The sequence below is a fragment of the Amphiprion ocellaris genome, chromosome 15, assembly GCF_022539595.1.
Source record: "Amphiprion ocellaris isolate individual 3 ecotype Okinawa chromosome 15, ASM2253959v1, whole genome shotgun sequence".
In the NCBI taxonomy this organism is placed as follows: Eukaryota; Metazoa; Chordata; class Actinopteri; family Pomacentridae; genus Amphiprion; species Amphiprion ocellaris.
The window spans coordinates 23,970,509-23,991,667 of NC_072780.1; the positions used below are offsets into that span (position 1 = coordinate 23,970,509).

The 21,159-nt window shown below is 39.9% G+C and overlaps 1 protein-coding gene across 3 annotated transcripts in view; it reads left to right on the top strand.

Annotated features, from left to right (window-relative positions):
• Positions 1–2,329: 2,329 nt before the first annotated feature.
• gabbr1b (gamma-aminobutyric acid (GABA) B receptor, 1b) overlaps positions 2,330–21,159 on the top strand; it is a 124,548-nt gene continuing 105,718 nt past the window's right edge. Inside the window, exon 1 of one of the 3 annotated variants that reach the window (XM_055017657.1) lies at positions 2,330–3,638. In XM_055017657.1, coding sequence (XP_054873632.1) covers positions 3,378–3,638 — 261 coding nt within the window. In that variant the 5' untranslated portion in view covers positions 2,330–3,377. The remainder of the gene's footprint in view (positions 3,639–21,159) is intronic. The other 2 variants (XM_055017656.1, XM_055017655.1) reach the window with 2 other exon arrangements.

A 21,159-nucleotide genomic window follows, 5' to 3' on the forward strand; every position in this document is an offset into this window, starting at 1 on the left:
AATACAGAGGGGAAAACAGGCTGAGGTAATCCAGGGACAAATGGGGATGAGGAAGGAACAACTGGCTGGAGACTGAAGCAGAGCTGACGAGAAACCGGGAGGAGAACTGAGTCCATGCGTGAGAAAATCCAGGAGGGGGGAAAACGGAGTCCAAAAGCAAATCCAAAAGAATGTCTTGAGTCCGTGACAAGATGTGAGTCTTTGAGGGTATGTGGGTCGATGATCCGGCAGGGAGTGAATGAATGAGCAGGGTTTAAATAGTGAACAGGAGATATTGCGGGCAGGTGAGCTGATTACTGCAATGTGAGTCAGGTGTAGTAATCAGGTGAGTGTAGACAGGTGAGAAGGGAAAGCAAGAGACAGGGACGAGAGAGACAAGGGGGAAAGAGATGACAGACAGAGGGAGCCAAAGGGACAGGTCAAAATAGATGCAGAAAATCAAGGAGGAAGAAAGAAAGAGGGAGAAAGAGGGAGAAGGAACAGGGACAGGAGCAGAATCATAAGTTTTTAATGTCCTTTTCTTTTGTTCCGTGGGGTCTTTTTTGAGTATTTCGTATGTGTTCCTGTCCTGTAGCATGTTGGTTAGTTGTTGCTTGTATGTGTCCGTGTCCATGATGACTGTGGTTCGTCCTTTGTCGGATGGTGATGCTGTTGTCCTGTTTGAGTGATTTTTTTGCTTTTGTTTCTTGCTTGGTGATGTTGCTTTGCGGAAGTTTTGCTGATTTTAAAATGCCTGCTATGACAGATCTGTCAGACCGGTCACCTGATAAAAAGGACATGTCAGCCACGTCAAATGACACTCTGAAGAAGACTGCAGTTGCGGTTGAAACATGTCAGCTAAGGTAAAACCATCTTATCTTTGATTTGTTGGTGTAAAAGAAATAACGTTATCCTATGATAGTCAACGACAAAATGAACATCATCCAAATATGTGAGAAAGGGTCTCTGGATTCTCTATGGGTTGCTCTGGAATGTTCTGCTCCTCAGTTTGCTACACATCTCTTGGCATTTTCACCTCAACTAGGCCTGTTTGGGTTCTGTCCACAAGCTTCTGCTTGCATCTTTGGCCACTCCTCTTGACAGATTTAGTACAGTTAAACTGAATTTGTTGCTTTCTTGTTTCTTTATTACGATTAACACATTCTTGATGGAGTTTAAGTTGGGACTTTGGGAAGACCAGTCTAAAATCTTAATTCTAACCTGATTTAGCCTTTTTTCTAAATTAATTTATTTACTGCTTTTGATGTATGTTTGGGGTCATTGTCTTACTGGAACACCCAATTGAGCATGCTTAGGACTGCCATTGTTACTTAGTGGTCAACGTACGAAGAAAGTGTATCACTCCTTTAAACTGTGATTGTTGTGTGAATAAAATAACTATATATATATGTTAAAGACACTGAATAAGATCGATGTGAAGGTGATGATAATGTTCATCAGCTGTTATTGCTTCGCCAAGGAGGCGGAGCCTCGGCGGAGTTATGTGACAATCGGCATTGGTCTGTCTGTCTGTCTGCCGTTAGCAACATTACTCAAAAACGAATTAACCAATTTGGATGAAATTTTCAGAGGAGGTCAGAAATGACAATTGATTAGATTTTGGCAGTGATGGCGCTTATAGTATGGATCCACGATTTTTTCAAGATTTCTTCCATTGGAAATGATACAACAACCGAGCAACCTTCAGCACTGCGCTCTCTGAGTGCTTTTCTAGTTTTCAGCTCTGTAATCATGTTGTGGGAGAGTTGCTGCTATTCCTTGCTTATGTCAGGATGGCACCTTTTGATTTTGGTTTCCATTTAAAGTGATTGGCTGAGATAATTTCTTAAATAATACGGAAACTCATATTGAACATACTATTGATAAACTAATACTGCAAATGATGTTGGTATTATAGTTCAATGCTACATGTCTGATATTTCGGTTTTCCTTCCTGCACAAGTTCTCAGTTATCTTAGCTTCTATACAAGAAGGATATGCAGGGAGATCGGTAGGAATTGGGGAATCAGTGGGGGCCCATAGCTTATTTGGACCTTGGTGCCTATAATTGGATTATTCCCGCTTTGGTACTTGACTTGTTTAATTGAAATGAGAATGTGTTTCAGCGGACAAATGTCGCCTTCTATAATAGTCTTAACGAGGCTTTTCCACGCTGGTGAGAGTGCAGCTGGTGCAGACTAATTGTAATGGTAATTCTATTGTGAAGGAGAAAGAATGGCGGAGTAATACGAAAACCCACGACTGAAAACCCCGAGCTCACAAGATGAAGAGTTATTCTGACGGGTAAGTAGTGCTGGAGTTGTGGTGAGGGAGTTAAAGACAGAGAGGCAGGTTGGAGAAAGAGAAACGAGCGGTACTGGATTGAAGGATTGCAAATTCAAAGTCGTTTGTGAAACAGGGGGACTGAACGTCCCTTCTCCTCCCCCTCTCTCTCCCTCTCTCTCTCCTCGTTGCTGCAGTCAGGGACAGTCTAACGCGGAGCTCCACTCTGCTGCCGTCATTTCCCCTCCAGTCCAGCAGCACCGAGCCCACTTCCAGCGTCACAGCGACCCTGCTTACTAATCGAGCAACCTCCTGTTACTCTTCGGTGGATTATTAAAAACAGACATCTTATCAACTGAGGTGTCGCCGTTCAACGTGTTACGCTGTAATGAGGCTTTGGATAGAGGAACTGTGAGCATGTAGGCGAAGACGCAGAGAAGGGCACAGAAATGACGGGAGGACTCGGACAGAATAAAGCCCTCGGTGTCTGTCTTCGTGGGCTCAGTGTGGATTTGGTTTATTAATCTTTCATACGGAAGAAATAGGACTCGGTGTTGTTCGATGTGTTCTCTGAACAAGGCCAGAGGAGCATGGATATCACGGAGCCTCCGCTAGTTTAGTTTCAGCACCGTGGACAGCGCTCAGAGCTGACAGCCTGATTTACACACGATCTCAACCCAGTATACAAGTTGAGGAAGATAAACAGCAACCTGAGGCTGTGAGCTGTCTCTGCTCACCTTTGCACTCCTGACTGAATTATATGAGCTGCGTGAGAATGGCGTGAGCCTTCACTTTATTAAAGCATTGAGGGTTTATGAAGTTCTTCTCCAGGCATAAAGCAAATGATCATAATTCTAGCAGGGCTGATTTAGTTGGAGAGGAGCTGGATGAGATTGTGGTACATAGACTGCAACGTGTTTGTCAGTGCTACTAAAAAAGCAGGCAAATTAATCACGTGTATTTAAAGCAAATTGGAATTTGTCTGTGAGAGACATCAGCTTGTGTTCATGGGTATTTCTTCCTCTTGATCCACACCGTGCAGACTCCCAGTCAGCAGTACTGGAGGAATACACTGACTTGTTCGAGCTCCACTGAGCCTCCAGCATTCAGAAGCTATGGCTCGGCTTTGCCAAATCCTCCTCCTAAGATCGGTACCCCGCTGCTCTCTGACCCTCACCCTCACTCTCATCCTCTTCTGCTCCTGCCCAGCTCTAGGCAAGAAGAAGCTCTACATTGGGGCCCTGTTTCCCATGAGTGGAGGCTGGCCCGGAGGACAAGCCTGCCTCCCTTCCGCTCAGATGGCCCTGGATCTGGTGAATAAGAGGACTGACATACTACCCGACTACGAACTGGAGCTGATACACTACGACAGTATGGTGAGCAAATGACTAGAATACGCAATGCAGACTGAGTTCTTTCCAGCTTTCATGTAATGATGATGAGAATTAGTATGATTTGTCACATTACACTACACGTGCTACAGCACAAAAGAACACAACATGAAAGAACAGACAGCAGATTTCTGTAGGCAATGTGACATTTGCAGTCTTTAGCAAGTGTTCTATTAATTTGCTCTCTCTGCTTTATAGTAAACACGTCTGTACCAAACTAGCAGTGCACATTGCACAAATAAACAGATTTTTTTTGTCTTAACCAAATCAGGAAATTAAAGATAAAAAGAGGTACCATTTTTAATCATGCACATTTATGAATGAGTTGTTAGCAGAATCAAATGCCTTTAATAATCACTGGACATTTAGAAATAGTTTAAAGATAACAGTGCATGAACAAAAACAAACCTGTGGGTTACCAGGTTGCTAAATGTCCCCTTTACTAGTTAAATCATTTCACCCCTTGATTTATTAACAACTTGTTAACACACAACATGATGATTAAAATTGTAACTGATGTTAATTGATTTAAAGACTGATGAGAGCCTAATAATTTATAATTGTATATTATTTTTCACAACCTGACAATGTAAGTGTTCTAATGCCATCATTTTATTGATGACTTATACATGCTAATCCATAAGAAATACATAATTTATGATTCAGTGTTAGCTGATAAAGCTAACAATTTTAGGGCACAAAGCTTCAGAAAAAATTAACCTGACCTTTGTAAAAGTTTCATTTAGCTAAGAGGTGAATGCATACATTGCAGCTCTTCTTTGGAGTCAACATGCCAGATATCTCTGCACTTAACACACACATTTCCAGCATCAATTCATGCTATCAGTAGGACAGGTGGCAGTCTTCGGTGTATTGTGCATTTTAGAATGTAGCATTCAGGGTGTAAAATGGGCCACAGGCCCAGAGAAATGTTCTACCTACCATATAATGGTATAACAAATGCATGTGTGTTTGTGTGTGTGTGCATAAGAACAGCAGTTATACCAGCTGCACGTGTTGAAACAGTACCATATTCTCTCCTTTTAGCTTTCTATACATTCACCTCAGAAACTTCCCAGTTTGTCTATTTCTGTAGGTTTTCACTCAACCTGAACTCCAGTGTTATGAAAGCACCATGACACTGTAAGTGTCGTGTCTGCATGTAAAACAGAGAATGAAATGGTGTGATTGGGCTCATAATGAATCTAAGTGGTGAGAATTGTGAAAATTTGAAAATTATACCGGTTCGGCACTTTAAATTTTTGTTATTTTTGTTGCCTCTATTAAAGGAGTTGAATTGGGGACATGACTGATCAAAGCCTTTTACCCTATGTAGTATGTACCACTACCAATCAGCCACATATAATGCTTTTACTGCATGGAATTTAATAGTTTAAACCATGTCTGTTAGACCAACCCTCTGAAAAAACAGTACTGTTACTTTTGTGAAACCATGCAAGCAGACCAGTTTCCTTCATCATATACTGTACTAAACATTCATGACTACCAGTGTTACAGTCACAGGAAAAATTTTTTGTAATCCAAGATGTATGATATCCTTACACAATTTTGATTAAATATTGAAAATGGGGCCCATGTGATGCTTTGAGTTAGTGTTGACTTTTTCAATTGACCTTTATCACCTTGCCCCCTTCACATATTAAAACGAACCCAAATCGAGATTGCACAGCCCTCACCAGTGTTTCACAGCATTCTGTCTCAGTTTCATCATTATTGCTGTATAGAACAGTATTATAATGACACACACTACTGTGCCCAGATACCCACATGGACAAAATTGTTGGTACCCCTCGGTTAATGAAAGAAAAACCCACAATGGTCACAGAAATCATATGACTCTGACAAAAGTAATAATAAATAAAAATTCTATGAAAATTAATCAATGAAAATCAGACATGGCTTTTGAACCGTGGTTTAACAGAATTATTTTAAAAAATAAACTCATGAAACAGGCCTGGACAAAAATTATGGTACCCTTAACTTAATATTTATTAATATTTTCTTAATATTTTGTTGCACAACCTTTTGAGGCAATCCCTGCAATCAAACGATTTCTGTAACTGTCAATGAGACTTCTGCACCTCTCAGCAGGTATTTTGGTCCACTCCTCATGATCAGACTGCTCCAGTTATCTCAGATTTGAAGGGTGCCGTCTCCAGACAGCATGTTTCAGTTCCTTCCACAGATGTTCAATAGGATTTAGATCAGGGCTCACAGAAGACCACTTTAGAATAGTCCAATGTTCTCCTCTTAGCCATTCTTGGGTGTTTTTAGCTGTGTGTTTTGGGTCATTATCCTGTTGCAAGACCCATGACCTGTGACTGAGACCAAGCTTTCCGACACTGGGCAGCACATTTCTCTCTACAATACCTTGATAGTCATGAGATTTCATTGTACCCTGCACAGATTCAAGACACCCTGTGTCAGATGCAGCAAAGCAGCCCCAGAACATAACAAAGCCTCCTTCATGTTTCACAGTCGGGACAGTGTGCCTTGCCAAAAAGTTCCAGTTTTGTCTCATCTGTCCATAGGACATTCTCCCAGAAGCTTTGTGGCTTGTCAACATTCAGTTTGGCATATTCCAATCTGCCTTTTTTATGATTTGTTTTCAAAAATGTCTTCCTCGGTCATCTCCCATGAAGTCCACTTTGGCTCAAACAACGACGGAATGGTGCGATCTGACACTGATGTACCTTGACCTTGGAGTTCACCTTTAATGTCTTTAGAGGTTGTTCTGGGCTCTTTTGTTACCATTCGTATTATCCGTCTCTTCCATTTGTCATCAGTTTTCCTCCTGCGGCCACGTCCATGAAGGTTGGCTACAGTCCCATGGATCTTAAATTTCTGAATAATATGTGCAACTGTAGTCCCAGGAACATCAAGCTGCTTGGAGATGGTCGTATAGCCTTTACCTTTAAATTGCTTGTGTATAATTTTCTTTCTAATCTCGTGAGACAACTTTTCCTTTGTTTCCTCTGGTCCATGTTTAGTGTGGTACACACCATGTCACCAAACAGCACAGTGACTACTTGTAACCCTATATATAGGCCGACTGACTGATTACAAGTTTCATTTTTTAATAATTCTGTTAAACCACGGTTCAAAAGCCATGTCTGATTTTCATTGGTTAATTTTAATAGAATTTTTATTTATTATTACTTTTGTCAGATTCAAATTATTTCTGTGACCATTGTGGGTTTTTCTTTCATTAACTAAGGGGTACCAACAATTTTGTCCACGTGTGTAATTGTCAAGAACTTTGTGGCGAATAGCAACACTGAACAATATATCATTCAGCAACACAATTAAAACTACTGACAAGTGAAGTGAACAATATTAATCATGTTGTTACAGTGAAATGTGCTGGCAGAATTTGACATTCATTGGATGTCACTTTCACATGTACCACCAACCTAAACATTGTTCTAAACAAAGCCCCCCCAACAGCAGCAGCCTTCCTGAGTAGTACAATACACCCCCAAACAACAAAAATTGCTCAGAAATGGCCTGAGAAACAAAAATCAAAAACACATTCACCAAGCTCCCCAGATCCAAATCTAATCATGCATCCATGAGAGCAGATTGAATCATCAGAGGCCCTACCCCACAACCCACGAACCCATCACAGAATATACTGCCATCATTGTGGTGTGAAACACTACAGGGGACCTCTAGAGGCCCTGTGTCCATGGCCCGCAGTTCAGAGCTATTGTAAAGGAAATGTACACAGTATTAGATAGGTAGTTTTACTGTTCTAGCTGAGTGCTGCATGTTTAGTTCTGTTGCTTAGCTGTGTGTCAAATAACAACAAAAATAATTCCTTGATCAATTTTTCAAAATTCATCTGTACTGAAGGTGCAAACATTAAATGTCAAGTCAATGAATTATAATGAACATTTTCCACTTGAAAGAGCTGCTGATGTTGACTACCAGTTATGTAGCTACAGCTTGTGAAGCTTGACTACATAGCTGTATTTTCTTGTTCAGTTAACGCTGTCCTTGCCAGATAAGCGCCTTACATTCTTGCTAATAACTTCTTGAAGGTTTGGGTATCTGAGACAGTGTTGTGTTAAGAACATAGACGGACTTGTGTGAGTTAACTTGAATGCATTTGCTTTGGATGTATTTGTGAAAAGAGGTTCGTGATACCCACCATTTGTGAACTCCAGATTGATTCCATTCTGGAATTCAGCCAGCTGTCTTCTCTGTGGAGTAAAGCCAACAACAACTTTTCTTCCTGTGCATGTGTTGATTCCAAGTTTGAACAAAGAGGACTAGCTGCTCACAGATGAACCAGAGAGAGAGAGTGAGAAAGTCAAGGAGGAACTGAATGAATCAATTAAATCATCTTTACAATGACAATAGGATTTTATTCATTTTAAATAGTAAGAAAGTAGAAAATCAAACTGGCAATCCATTGATGTTATGGTGAGTTGGCACAAGCAAGCCAGTATATGGGAGACAGTGGGATGCATTATCTATATACTGTGTGTACTGAAATCATCATGCAAACATTTACAGAATGGTTTAGAAAATGTATGTGAACCCATTTGCTACTGACATCAACAGAAGCTATTGACATCTACAGAAGCTAACTGGTGTCAGGAATTAGCAAACCTGGAGTCCAATCAATGAAGCTAGATTAGAGGTGTGGGTAAGAGCTACTCAGACACTCAAGCACTTTATATTCACGAGAACCATCTTCTAGGTTTAACTATGCCTTACAAAAAAATCTCAGAAGAGTCATCTTTCAGAATTATTAATTTGCTTTCAAAGTAAGGCTACAGAGTTATCTCAGAGTTTAGAATTCTAGAAGTTTCCAGTTGCTATACATTGAGAAAATTTCACTGTATGTGATTAGCTAAAGCACAGTGTGTTTGGTTTGATTTGTGAGAACATACAAATGTCATTAGGATTAGATAATGTACCTTGCTATGGTTGACACAGAAATGTAATATTAGTAGTAATATATTTCATATTAATCATTTCTGTTGTTACAAAATAGCTGTGTACGAACAGGGCTGAAAGAAGATATATTTCAAATGGATGTAGCTTAGTAGCTAGCTAGCTGTGTACAACAATCAATAAAAACGACACCAAACCATAATGAATCACTGATGTGATGAAATGAATCCGAGATGGGGGTTTGGATTCAGAAATCGAAGGCCAATTATCATATGTTAGCTATACAGAAGCTCAGTAAACAATTCTTTAATATCAGGAGCTTTCACAACAACATGAGACGTCAGTCATAACAACATACTGTGAAACAAACAAATTGCCCTGTGAAAGGGGAGCAGCTGGCAAGGTAATTGTAACCACCAGGGACACTAACATCTATAGAGTTTATGTGCTCCGTCTTAAATACAGACCTGATCAAAATCTTAAGACCAGCTGAAAAATAGCTAGAATTTACCTTTTGCACATTTGGATCTTAATGAGATTTTAAGTAGAGCTACAATATGCAAAAGCAAGAAGGGGGAGTGAGACAAAAAGCACTTTGAAAAAGTAATTTATTGAAAACAAGTAAACTGAAATAGGCTGTTTATCAGCTGAACAAAAGTTTAAGACCACAGGCTATAAAAGCCCAAATCTGTTCAAAATTCTCATTTTCTGTCAGGCATTCACACGGTCATGCCCTCCTGATGGCTAAAGCTAAGAAGTTTTCTCTTCTTGAACGTGGTCGGATCGTCGAGCTGCATAAGCAAGGCCTCTTGCAGCGTGCCATTGCTGCTGAGGTTGGACGCAGTAAGACAGTCATTCTAAATTTTTTGAAAGATCCTGAGCATTATGGAACAAAAAAGTCAAGTGGTAGACCCAAAAAAATTACACCTGCGCTGAGCCAGAGGATCCGATTGGCTGTCCGTCAAGACACAGGGCGGTCCTCGACCCAAATTAAGGCCCTTACTAGTGCCGACTGCAGCTCAATAATCATCAGACGGCATCTGCGGGAAAAGGGTTTCAAAAACAAAAAACGAATTCAAAGACATCTCCTACAATGCCACAAAACTGCCCATTTAGATTTTGCCAGGGAGCATCAAACATGGGACATTGAAAGGTGGAAAAAAGTTTTATTCTCTGATGAGAAAAAATTTAACCTTGACGGTCCAGATGGCTTCCAACGTTACTGGCATGACAAGGAGATCCCACCTGAGATGTTTTCTACCCGGCACAGTGGACGGGGGTCCATCACGACCTGGGGTGCTTTTTCATTCAGTGGAACACTGGAACTTCAGGTGGTGCAAGTCGTCAAACGGCAGCTGGTTACATGCAGATGTTGCAGTGGGCATCCCTCATGACTGAGGGCCCTCGTCTGTGTGGTAACAGCTGGGTTTTTCAACAGGACAACGCTGCAGTTCACAATGCTCGCTTGACCAAGGACTTCTTCAGGGAGAATAACATCACTCTTTTGGACCATCCCGCATGTTCCCCTGATTTAAATCCCATACAGAACATTTGGGGATGGATGGCAAGGGAAGTTTATAAAAATGGCCATCAGTTCCAGACAGTTGATGCCCTTCATGAAGCCATCTTCACCACTTGGAGCAATGTTCCCACCAGCCTCCTGGAAACACTCGCATCAAGCATGCCCAAACGAATTTTTGAAGTGATTAACAAGAACGGTGGAGCTACTCATTACTGAGTCCTACTGAGAAAATATTTTGTTCTGTTTTGGAGAGTTTTTTGTAATTTTTTGAGCGATGGTCTTAAACTTTTGATCAGCTGATAAACAGCCTATTTCAGTTTACTTGTTGTTTTCAATAAATTACTTTTTTCTTTTACTTTTTCAAAGTGCTTTTTGTCTCACTCCCCCTTCTTGCTTTTGCATATTGTAGCTTTACTTAAAACCTCATTAAGATCCAAATGTGCAAAAGGTAAATTCTAGCTATTTTTCAACTGGTCTTAAGATTTTGATCAGGTCTGTACATCGACTGCCTTTGGAGGAATATTTGAACTTCTGATTTAGATACTTTAAAGTCGGATTAAATTTTGTATGTTTTGTGTTTGACAAAATGCAGCATTCGGGTTGATTACATGCTGCTCTTCTTCCAATAGCATCGCATGATTAGGAATAATAATAATACACATCAGGGATTACAGGATATTTTTTCTCTGCATTGTTCAGGTTAATTGGTCAATACTTGTGTTCACTCCTCCTCGCATTCAATTTGTAAAATAGATGTTTAAGCTTTATTAATAGCATGAAAACACCATTTTCAGGTTTCTGATTCAAACATCTGCACTGAAGCTTTCATCTTTAGTGTCACTGTTTGCAGTGGGTTTATATCTGCACAGTTGTTCCTTTTTTAAAGAGCAAGATGACATTTTAGATTTGAAGTCTTCCACTGCCAGATTATAATTTTAGTCTCTTTCTGTCACACTGCTTCTACTCACCTGAGCCTCTCTACACACTGTAGACCAACACACACACACGAGAGCACACACACGCGCACGCACACACACACACACACAAACGCACATACATGCATACACTGGGTCTTCTGCTCTCAGCTCTCGTAGGAGGCGGTCGCACTTTTCCTTGCACACACATGTCCATATCCCCCTCCCCCCAACCTCCACAAGCTTCCCTCGCTATACACAGGGGTCAGGAATCCATGCGCTGCTGCACAGGAACCGACTATCTGTGCGGCGCTCCCCCCTCCACCACCCCACATCCTTATCCCAACTATCCTTATCTTATGTCATGCTTTGCCTGTTGCGGGTTTGTGTTTTTTTTTTTTAGGTTCCTTCTCAAATTGAATTTCCCAACATTGGAGGTTTCATTTGGTACAATGAGCCTTTTTTTTCATTTACCCTCTGCTATCCCTACCCAGATCCCAACATGTCCTTTTTCTTTTTTTTCTCAAGAAAGGTGCGCGCAGCCGGAGCTGTCATTGGCAGGGCAGCTCAAATGAAATTTCGTTGTATATGAAAGTGAGCAATGACCAATAAAGATTGATTGATATAGGAACAGTTAAATACACTGTGACAGGCTGGTGTTTTTTTTAAAAGCATTACTCTGATTGGTTTAAGCTGTTCTACATTGGAGGCCTACTTCAACAGCCGGTTGCCGGGGGGGGTTAAGGGGTGTAGAGGTTGGCATGACAACAGTAACCTGACAACTGCAGTTCAAACAAACACAGATTTGACTCCAAGACAGAGGCGAGATCATGCACCTTGTATCATTGCACAAACAGGAGCAGACAGATGTGAGGATGATATAAGCTTGTCGCAGGCAGAAAAACATACTGAGCACAGTTAGCCAAATGTAAGAAGTGTTGGCCGGAGCACTCATTCATTAGATACCTCCAAAGTACTCCAGTGCTCTGCCAGGCCAGCTGCACATCATACTGAGCATGCTCTGATGGATCTCCAACTGATCACAGTCCAGCACCACAAGAAGAGATGCTCAAGAGGCCAGAAAAACAGACTGCATCATCAGGTTGTCAATGGACTGTAAAATTTCACAAGTTTTTTCCCCCCAAATCTAGCAAATAGATGATTTAATATTAGTTGAGATCCTGCATAGCTAAAAGATGAAGGCTCATTTGAATGTTAGTGATTTCCCATGAGTACCACAGGTACTCAAAAGGTCAGCTGCAGGGAATATAACTCTAGATTACTGTGGGCCCACTTTACAAAACAATCTATTTGGTTAATGAGTGAAGAGGGCAGCTTTTTCTAGGCAACTTGTTACCAATGCTTGTTGACTTAGTGTGATTACGTAAAGAGAGGAAATCCAGCACAGGCCTTAGAAGAATTCTTTATCACATAGGAAGGGATTTGACCCTCATAGACAGGATGTAGACTGTTTCAGGAGTTGGTTGCTAGCAAATAGCTTTGGCCTTTCAGCCATTGATGCTGCCAAACAAAGAAACAGGAAATGAAGTCAACCCTATTTTAAATGTTTGTGGTTTTTAGGTTAAATGGGTTCTTCATCATGACTCGTTGACAGCTGTTCAAAATATGTAAGGATTTAGCAGCCATTAAGCATTTTATTCTCTTTATAAAAAAAATAATTTTCACCCACAATGAATATTGTAATTTCGTGTTTCATCATTTGATTAAAAAGTTCTCTTCATAATTGATTTAACACTCATTCCTGATCATTCTATATGAAAACATTCTATACTCTTAAGTTAATTCAAAAGACCTTCTTTTTTGAGTGTGTGCAAATTTAAAAGAGATGGTACCCAGCTGGACCTATTTCTGTTAGATAACCCTGGCTTATCATATATGCGAAAGTCCTTCTTTATCATTCAGCAGATTGTATGTTAATGCACAATGTGGAACATACAAAACTAAACTGGGGTATTTTTCTGTCAAACTATATTGATACAACTGCTGTGCTAATTTTTCCATTTTTAAAAAGAGGATGAAACTATTCTTTATGTATTTGTTGGGGCCGAGTCTAAGCCTGAAATCTGTGAGTAGTTTACTGAAAACTGGCTGCAGCATTGCTAGGGGAGGAACTGTAACTTTTTGTGGTGCACTACTGCTGGTACCCAGCTTGCTAACATTAGACTGATTCCTAGCTTCCTACAAGGCATTTTTACAAATTACTTGACTAGTCAGCTGCACTACTTTGCACTGTTGGCAGTGGTCAACCACTTCTTAATAATATGATTTTGACCAACATCACTATATTTATATATATATATATATATATATATATATATATATATATATATATATATATATATATATATATATATATATATATATATATACACAGTATCTCACAAAAGTGAGTCCACCCCTTGCATTTCTCCAAATATTTAATGATATCTATTCATGGGACAACACTGACGAAATGAAACTTTCATACAATGTAAAGTAGTCACCGCACAGCTTGGATAACAGTGTACATTTTATCTTCCCATCAAAATAACTAAAACACAGCCATTAATGTCTAAACTGCTGGCAACAAAAGCGAGTACACCCCTAACTGAAAATGTCCAAATTGGGCCCAAGTGTCAATATTTTGTGTGGCCACCATTATTTTCCAGCACTGCCTTCACCCTCCTGGGCATGGAGTTCACCAGAGCTTCACAGGTTGCCACTGGAATCATCTCCCACTCCTCCATGATGACATCACGGAGCTGGTGGATGTTAGAGACCTTACGCTCCTCCACCTTCCGTTTAAGGATGCCCCACAGATGCTCAATTGGGTTTAGGTCTGGAGACATGCTTGGCCAGTCCATCACCTTTACTCTCAGCTTCTCTAGCAAGGCAGTGGTCATCTTGGAGGTGTGTTTGGGGTCATTATCATGTTGGAATAATGCCCTGCGGCCCAGCTTCTTAAGGGAGGGGATCATGCTCTGCTTCAGTATGTCACAGTACATTTTGGCATTCATGCTTCCCTCAATAAACTGTAATTTTCCAGTGCCGGCAGCACTCATACAGCCCCAGACCATGACACTCCCACCACCATGCTTGACTGTAGGCAAGACACACTTGTCTTTGTACTCCTCACCTGGCTGCCGCCACACACGCTTGACACCATCTGAACCAAATAAGTTTATCTTGGTCTCATCAGACCACAGGACATGGTTCCAGTAATCCATATCCTTAGTCTGCTTGTCTTCAGCAAACTGTTTGCGGGCTTCATTGTGCATCATCTTTAGAAGAGGCTTTCTTCTGGGACGACAGCCATAGAGGCCAATTTGATGCAGTGTGTGGCGTATGGTCTGAGCATTGACAGGCTGACCCCCCCCCTCCAACCTCTGCAGCAATGCTGGCAGCACTCCTACGCCTATTTCCCAAAGACAACCTGTGGATTCGACGCTGAGCACGTGCACTCAACTTCTTTGGTCGACCATGGCGAGGCCTGTTCTGAGTGGAACCGGTCCTCTTAAACCGCTGGATGCTCTTGGCCACCGTGCTGCAGCTCAATTTCAGGGTGATGGCAATCTTCTTATAGCCTAGGCCATCGTTATGTAGAGCAACAATCCTTTTTCTCAGATCCTCAGAGAGTTCTTTGCCATGAGGTGCCATGTTGAACTTCCAGTGACCAATGTGAGATGTGTGAGAGTGATATTACCAAATTAAACACACCTGCTCACCTTTCACACCTGAGACCTTTTAACGCTAACAAGTCACATGAAACTGGGGATGGAAAATGTGCACTTGGGCCCAATTTGGACATTTTCAGTTCAGGGTGTACTCACTTTTGTTGCCAGCAGTTTAGACATTAATGGCTGTGTTTTAGTTATTTTGATGGGAAGATAAAATGTACACTGTTATCCAAGCTGTACGGTGACTACTTTACATTGTATGAAAGTTTCATTTCGTCAGTGTTGTCCCATGAATAGATATCATTAAATATTTGGAGAAATGCAAGGGGTGGACTCACTTTTGTGAGATACTGTATATATATAAACATTCATACAGGACACTGAAAGCAATATCTCTCTACATTCATTCTGATGTTGCACCTTGACAATGCCCTGTGCAAAATTCTGTATTAAATTTAGTTGTTTGACTTAACAGTAGTTTCACAGCATTTTAAAAGCAGGAGCCATTGGCTTTGATCTCTCCGACATTTGAATCAATTGCTTTGGTAAACTAAAAAAATGTTGCTGCTGATACCTGCATTAATTTAATGCCTCTGCATTAAAAGGTACTTATTGTAAAAAAAACAAAACAAAACAAAAACAAACATGCAGAAAACATTTGTTTTCTGCATGTTTGTTTTTGTTTTGTTTTGGTTTTTTTTACAATAAGTACCTTTTAATGCAGAGGACAGCATGCAGAACAACTACTAGAAATTGTGGCAGTGCAATCAACTTAAGCTAACAAATGCTTAAATCAACATTTGGAAAAGCACATTAAAAAACTAGAAAAGCACTCAGAGAGCGCAGTACTCCGCCAAGGCTGTTCAGTTGACGTATCATTTCAGACGGATGAAATCTTTAATAAAAAATGACCTTGCGCTGAGCACAAGCATGTGTTATCCATGTGCATGTTATGTATGAATACCAAATTGCGTGTAAATTACTCTTTTGAAAGTCTGTTGATCAGTTCATCAGTTTTGGCAAACCTTTGTTTTGCTACTGTTCAAATAACCATTCCTTCCATGCTTTTATTTTGAAGAGGTATTTTTAATGTTGTGGGCTTTTATTTCGTCACCATTCCAGCAGCACAGGAAGTGATTCTCTAAGAAGTGGTTTCTTGACATGACGAAGACGCTGCTGAAAAGTCAGAAAATTCAAATAAAGATGAAAGACAATGGTTACACGCTGTTGCTGTCTAGCAAAGGATGTGTCTAAACTTAGAAGCACCTAGCTGCAATGGGGACAAGCTCTTACGGTGAAGAAATGAGTGAAGGACAGAAAGGTGAATTTGTGTTCAAAATAAGGCTGACGGCTGAATTTAACATGTATGGCTGGGGTTTGCTACATTGCATGACCTAAATATGTAGCAGGCGGCAGGAATTGATGGGACTCAGAAACACCCCACAGTTTAATCATTTGTTCCTTCTATGATTTCCAACTGATAAATCAGTCAGTTTGTAGTAGGATTGCAATCGTGATCGTCAGTGGGTAACTGACAGTGTTCACATCGTGGTTACAGCGACGCCGTGCCGGCTGCTATATATCCCAGTGGGAAATGTTTAACAAAGCTGTAGATCCAGACTATAAGCCGCATCACTGCCAAAATCTAATCATTTGGTCCTTGTGTCATTTCTGACCTTCTCTGAAAATTTCATCCAAATCTGTTGCTCCGTTTTTCAGTAATGTTTCACACAGACAGACGGACAGATTCACAGACAAACGTACGCCGATCATCACATAACTCCGCCCGTTCCTTGGCAGAGTAAAGATCTGAGGAATATGTCATTGCTCCATTTTAGATGTGGGTAAATAGGAGCAGTGATAGACAAATCTGATCATTGTTTAAATTTGACAAATAATGACTAAGGAGGGGGGTCTGATGTCCTAGTAATTAAGACACTTAACACATATTATAACTATAACATTCACAGTTTGATTCCTTTGTTGCATATCATAGTCTTGTCATATAAAGGCAAAAATGTCAAGTAATGTTTTTTTTTTTAATTACAAAGTAAGGCAAGTCAGAAAACAGCAAAAACTTACATAAATCAACTTTTTGTTTAATGCTATGAACAATTAAGAAAAAAAACATGGATCCACAAGAAGGTGAAGTTGTCAGGGGAGTTTTACTATTGAGGATCATTTTCTCTGTCATGTACCTGCCTTTGGGACATTGCCATAGGGCCAGGCCTTCCACAACCCCACATATTAATTTAAATGTCTGCAGACAAATTACAGTTCATTTCACCTTCACTAGGAATGCTTTTAGCAGTACATCCATTACTCACAAAGGTATTAAAGGAAACTTTAAAGAGAACTCCAATTTATTTTAACATGCAGTAAAATGTAAATGTTTTCCCCAGCATTACGCAAATAAATGCTGTCCTCCCAGACAAGCCTGTCAGGGCTCAGGTCAATGTGATCTTGGAACGTGCCTCACCTCTCATGGCTGCTGTATGTACCTCAGCTCTGTGTACAGGTATGTTCAGATCCACCTTATTGAATAAAGGAATATTTATAAATACACTGTCTGTCTGTCTGTCTGTCTGTTATGGTTTGGGGGGGATGCGAACCCAAAGTGAGTGCACACAGAACAGGCGGCAGGCAGAGTGACAACTAAAACAGGTCTTTATTCACGAAACTTATCCAAAGAAACTACTATGCCAACTATGGCCAGAACTTACAATGTTGAGGGAGGGGAGAAGTCAGGCTCCAGGAGAGCAACGGTCCGGGGCTCACGCCGGCCAATCGGGGCAGTCCGTGGGGGGGAAAGGTCCACGCCCTCTCTCAACTAGGGCAGCAGGAGTCCACATCCTTCCACTAAGGATGGCAAGGGGAAACAGGTTGCTCAAGTGGCTCAGCGCTGCGGCGATGTCTCATCAACTGGAGACAAGGCAGTATGGCAGTCTGGTCCCAAATCCCCTGCCGTGTGAAGCCGGTCTTTATAGTAGCAGATGGAATGAGCTGCAGGTGTGAGGCTCTCGCAGCTGCACCTAATCCAATAATCAGCAGCTGCAGAGAGCCCCACAGACCGGCGACACACACGCATGGTCGGAAGGGGGCGGGCTGGGCTAGGCCCGTGACTCTATCTATCTCTCTTCCTATATATGTATATATATATATATATATATATATATATATATATATATATATATATACATATATATATATATACATATACATATATATATATATATACATATACACATATATATATATACATATATACATATATATACATATATATATATATACATATATATATATATACACATATATATATATACACATATATATATACATATATGTATATATGTATATATGTATATATACGTATATATATATATATATATATATATATATATATATATATATATATATATATATATATATATATATATATATATATATATGTATAATTAGTGGTGGGATGCGATTAAAAAATTAATTACAGGCTTTGTAATTAATCGTAATAATTGCAGTTTTGTCAAATAGCAGTATTTGACACTAAGTGAATTTTTCAATTCAAATAAAATTGTGGTTGACAGTTGAATCAATGAATAGACATATATGTGTTTATAATTTAAAAATTATTTAAAAGAAGGAAAATGGGACATATAGAAAAAAGTGATTTTGATGACTTAAAGCCTGAATTTAGTTGTTTTTTCCACTGCATGGCACATAAAATCAGCATAAGTAGTTCAAGGAGCTTCAGAAAGTTGAAAATCCAGAGATTCATTCTGTTTTCATCTTTTCTGGGTCTGATAAATGGTGTAATTTTGATAGTTCTTTTTATAGGAATATCAATTTTTATTTATGTAAATTTTTAATAAACAAAAATTTTATAATTAAGTTATTAAAAGAGATATTTTTGTTGTTTAGGTTATTCCTCCTCCAAGGAGGCAGAGCCTCAATGGAGTCAAAACTTAAACCACAAAAATGTTTAATTTCTATTTATCTGCATTTTTCATCTGTCTGCTACATTCACAGATTACTGCAAATCTAAGTGCAATTATAGCGATTTTATTCAACATTTTAAGACTTTCTGTAAACTCAAGCACTGTCTAGAAAAGTGGTCTATTATGGGATGGCTACACCGTTAGCCGTTAGCATGACTCGTAGCTAACGTTAGCTCTGGTGCTAACAGCAACATGTTTTACATTGAGGAGATACTGTCGGCTTCAAGTGCTGCAGCGATCAGAAAACTCTTTGTTGTACAATTTGCACACAACCAGGCTTTTATCCAAGCTGCCATCAGGAAGATTTTTAAAAGGAAATCTTGTCTTCTTTCACTGTTTACCAGTGCCTGACTTCACTCAGTACTTCCTGTGCTTCTTCTTCATGGCTACAAACAGACTTTAGGTTCATTACCGCCACCTACTGGGCTGGAGTGTTCATCAGAGTTACCGGTGTGCCAGAAATGAGGGAAGTGAGGAGGGTGCAACTAATTGCGTTATTATTTTTAACGCGTTATTTTCACGTTAACTAATTAATTGAAATTAACGCGTTAAAGTCCTAGCCCTAATATATATATATATACATATATACATGCACAGAGGTCAGCGAAAATCCACGAAGTAGCGACCATATTCATTTTATTAATTATACATATTTTAAGTCCTTATAAACCCTCCCCACACACTGCACAACACTGCCCAGATTTATGAGAGATGGACAAGGCAAGATGCCAAATGCAAACTATACAGTGGAGATAGAGGAGACAGAGGAAGACTGATGCTACGGTCGCTGAGCCAATCAGTGGCCACTGTTGTACACTACGCAATTCATTTCGATTAAATATCCTTTTAATATGTTTTAATTATTAGTATTTTTATATATTTTATATTGTTTTCATTTTTTATGCTAGAAAATGCTTATTTTACCACAAAAATAATTAAAATAATGTAGCAATTGCAGAGCCAGTCGCTATGACTTAACTGTTGTGCTGCAATGCACCATGGGAGTTGGGGATTTGAAAGTCATTATTGTGGTTTATAGTGTTACAGTGTTATTAGTGTTTATATTTTATTGTGTTTTTTATTCAGCCTAGTTAGTTTGGTTAAGTTTTAAGTTGTCAGGACTGTGAGTGTGAAGTGTTGTGTGTTTGATGACTTCCTGCCACATCTTCTATAGTGCTGCTCTTTGCTTGTGTCAAATTAAAAGCATCTGCCAGTTGTAGAGGACTTAAAAGGTAGATGTCCTTTCTCCAGCGCTGTTTTTCAACACAGCTCGCTGCAATAACAAATCTATTAAAATACCTATGTACGCAAAGTCCTGTGACATAGCGAAAATTTGCAATACCATATGCAATTTGAAAATCCGCGATACAATGAGACCGTGAAAAGTTAACCGTGGTATGACAAGGGTCCACTGTATATTAGGGCTGCACACCTATATATTAGGGCAAGGCAAGTTAACACATTATTAATGCGTTAACGCATTCATTAATTAATGCTGACAATCATTTCATTGCACATTAACACAGTTCATTATTATTATTATTTTTATTATTATTATTACTGACCAGACAAAGAGCGATTCCGAAAACCCTGATGAAAGCACAAAAGGAGAAGCCTCCACCTCGCCCGGGTTAGCGATACCAGGGCCTTCCCCTTGAAGCCAGGCTATGGGGGTGAACTCGTCAGAACGCTTCTGGGGGCCAAGCCTTGGGGTCCCACGGTGCTTGGCTTGACACAGCCCAAAGAAGTAACACGGGCCCACCGCTCAGTAGGTCCCACCACCTGCAGGTCTGGAAATTGGGGTCGGGTGCTATGAAAACTGGGCAACAGTTGGGTAAACACAAACGTGTAGTGAGGGTGAACTGGGAACATCTGGCAGAGGATCCTGTCCATGGGGGGGTTTTTTTGTTTTATTTTTTTATCCCTTATTAATCCCACGAGGGGAAATTCTGATTTTCGCATATCTCCCCAATTGGGGGAGTCAGAGCGACGGGTCAGCTGCAGTATGGCACCCCTGGAGCAGGAAGGGTTAAGGGCCTTGCTCAAGGGCCCTATATATATATATATATATATATATATATATATATATATATATATATATATATATATATATATATATATATATATATATATATATATATATATATATATATATATATATTAGGGCTGGGACTTTAACGAGTTAATTTCGATTAATTAATTACAGTGGAAAATAACGCATTAAGGATAATAACGCAATTAATTGCACCCTCCTCAGTTCCCTCATTTCTGGCACACCGGTAATGCTGATGAACACTCCAGCCCAGTAGGTGGCGGTAATGTACATAAAGTATGTTTGTAGCCATGAAGAAGAAGCACAGGAAGCACTCGGTGAAGTCAGGCACTGGTGAACAGTGAAGGAAGAGGAGATTGAGCTTGTTGGACAGAAAGTTTTCTTTTAACAATCTTCCCGATGGCATCTTGGATAAA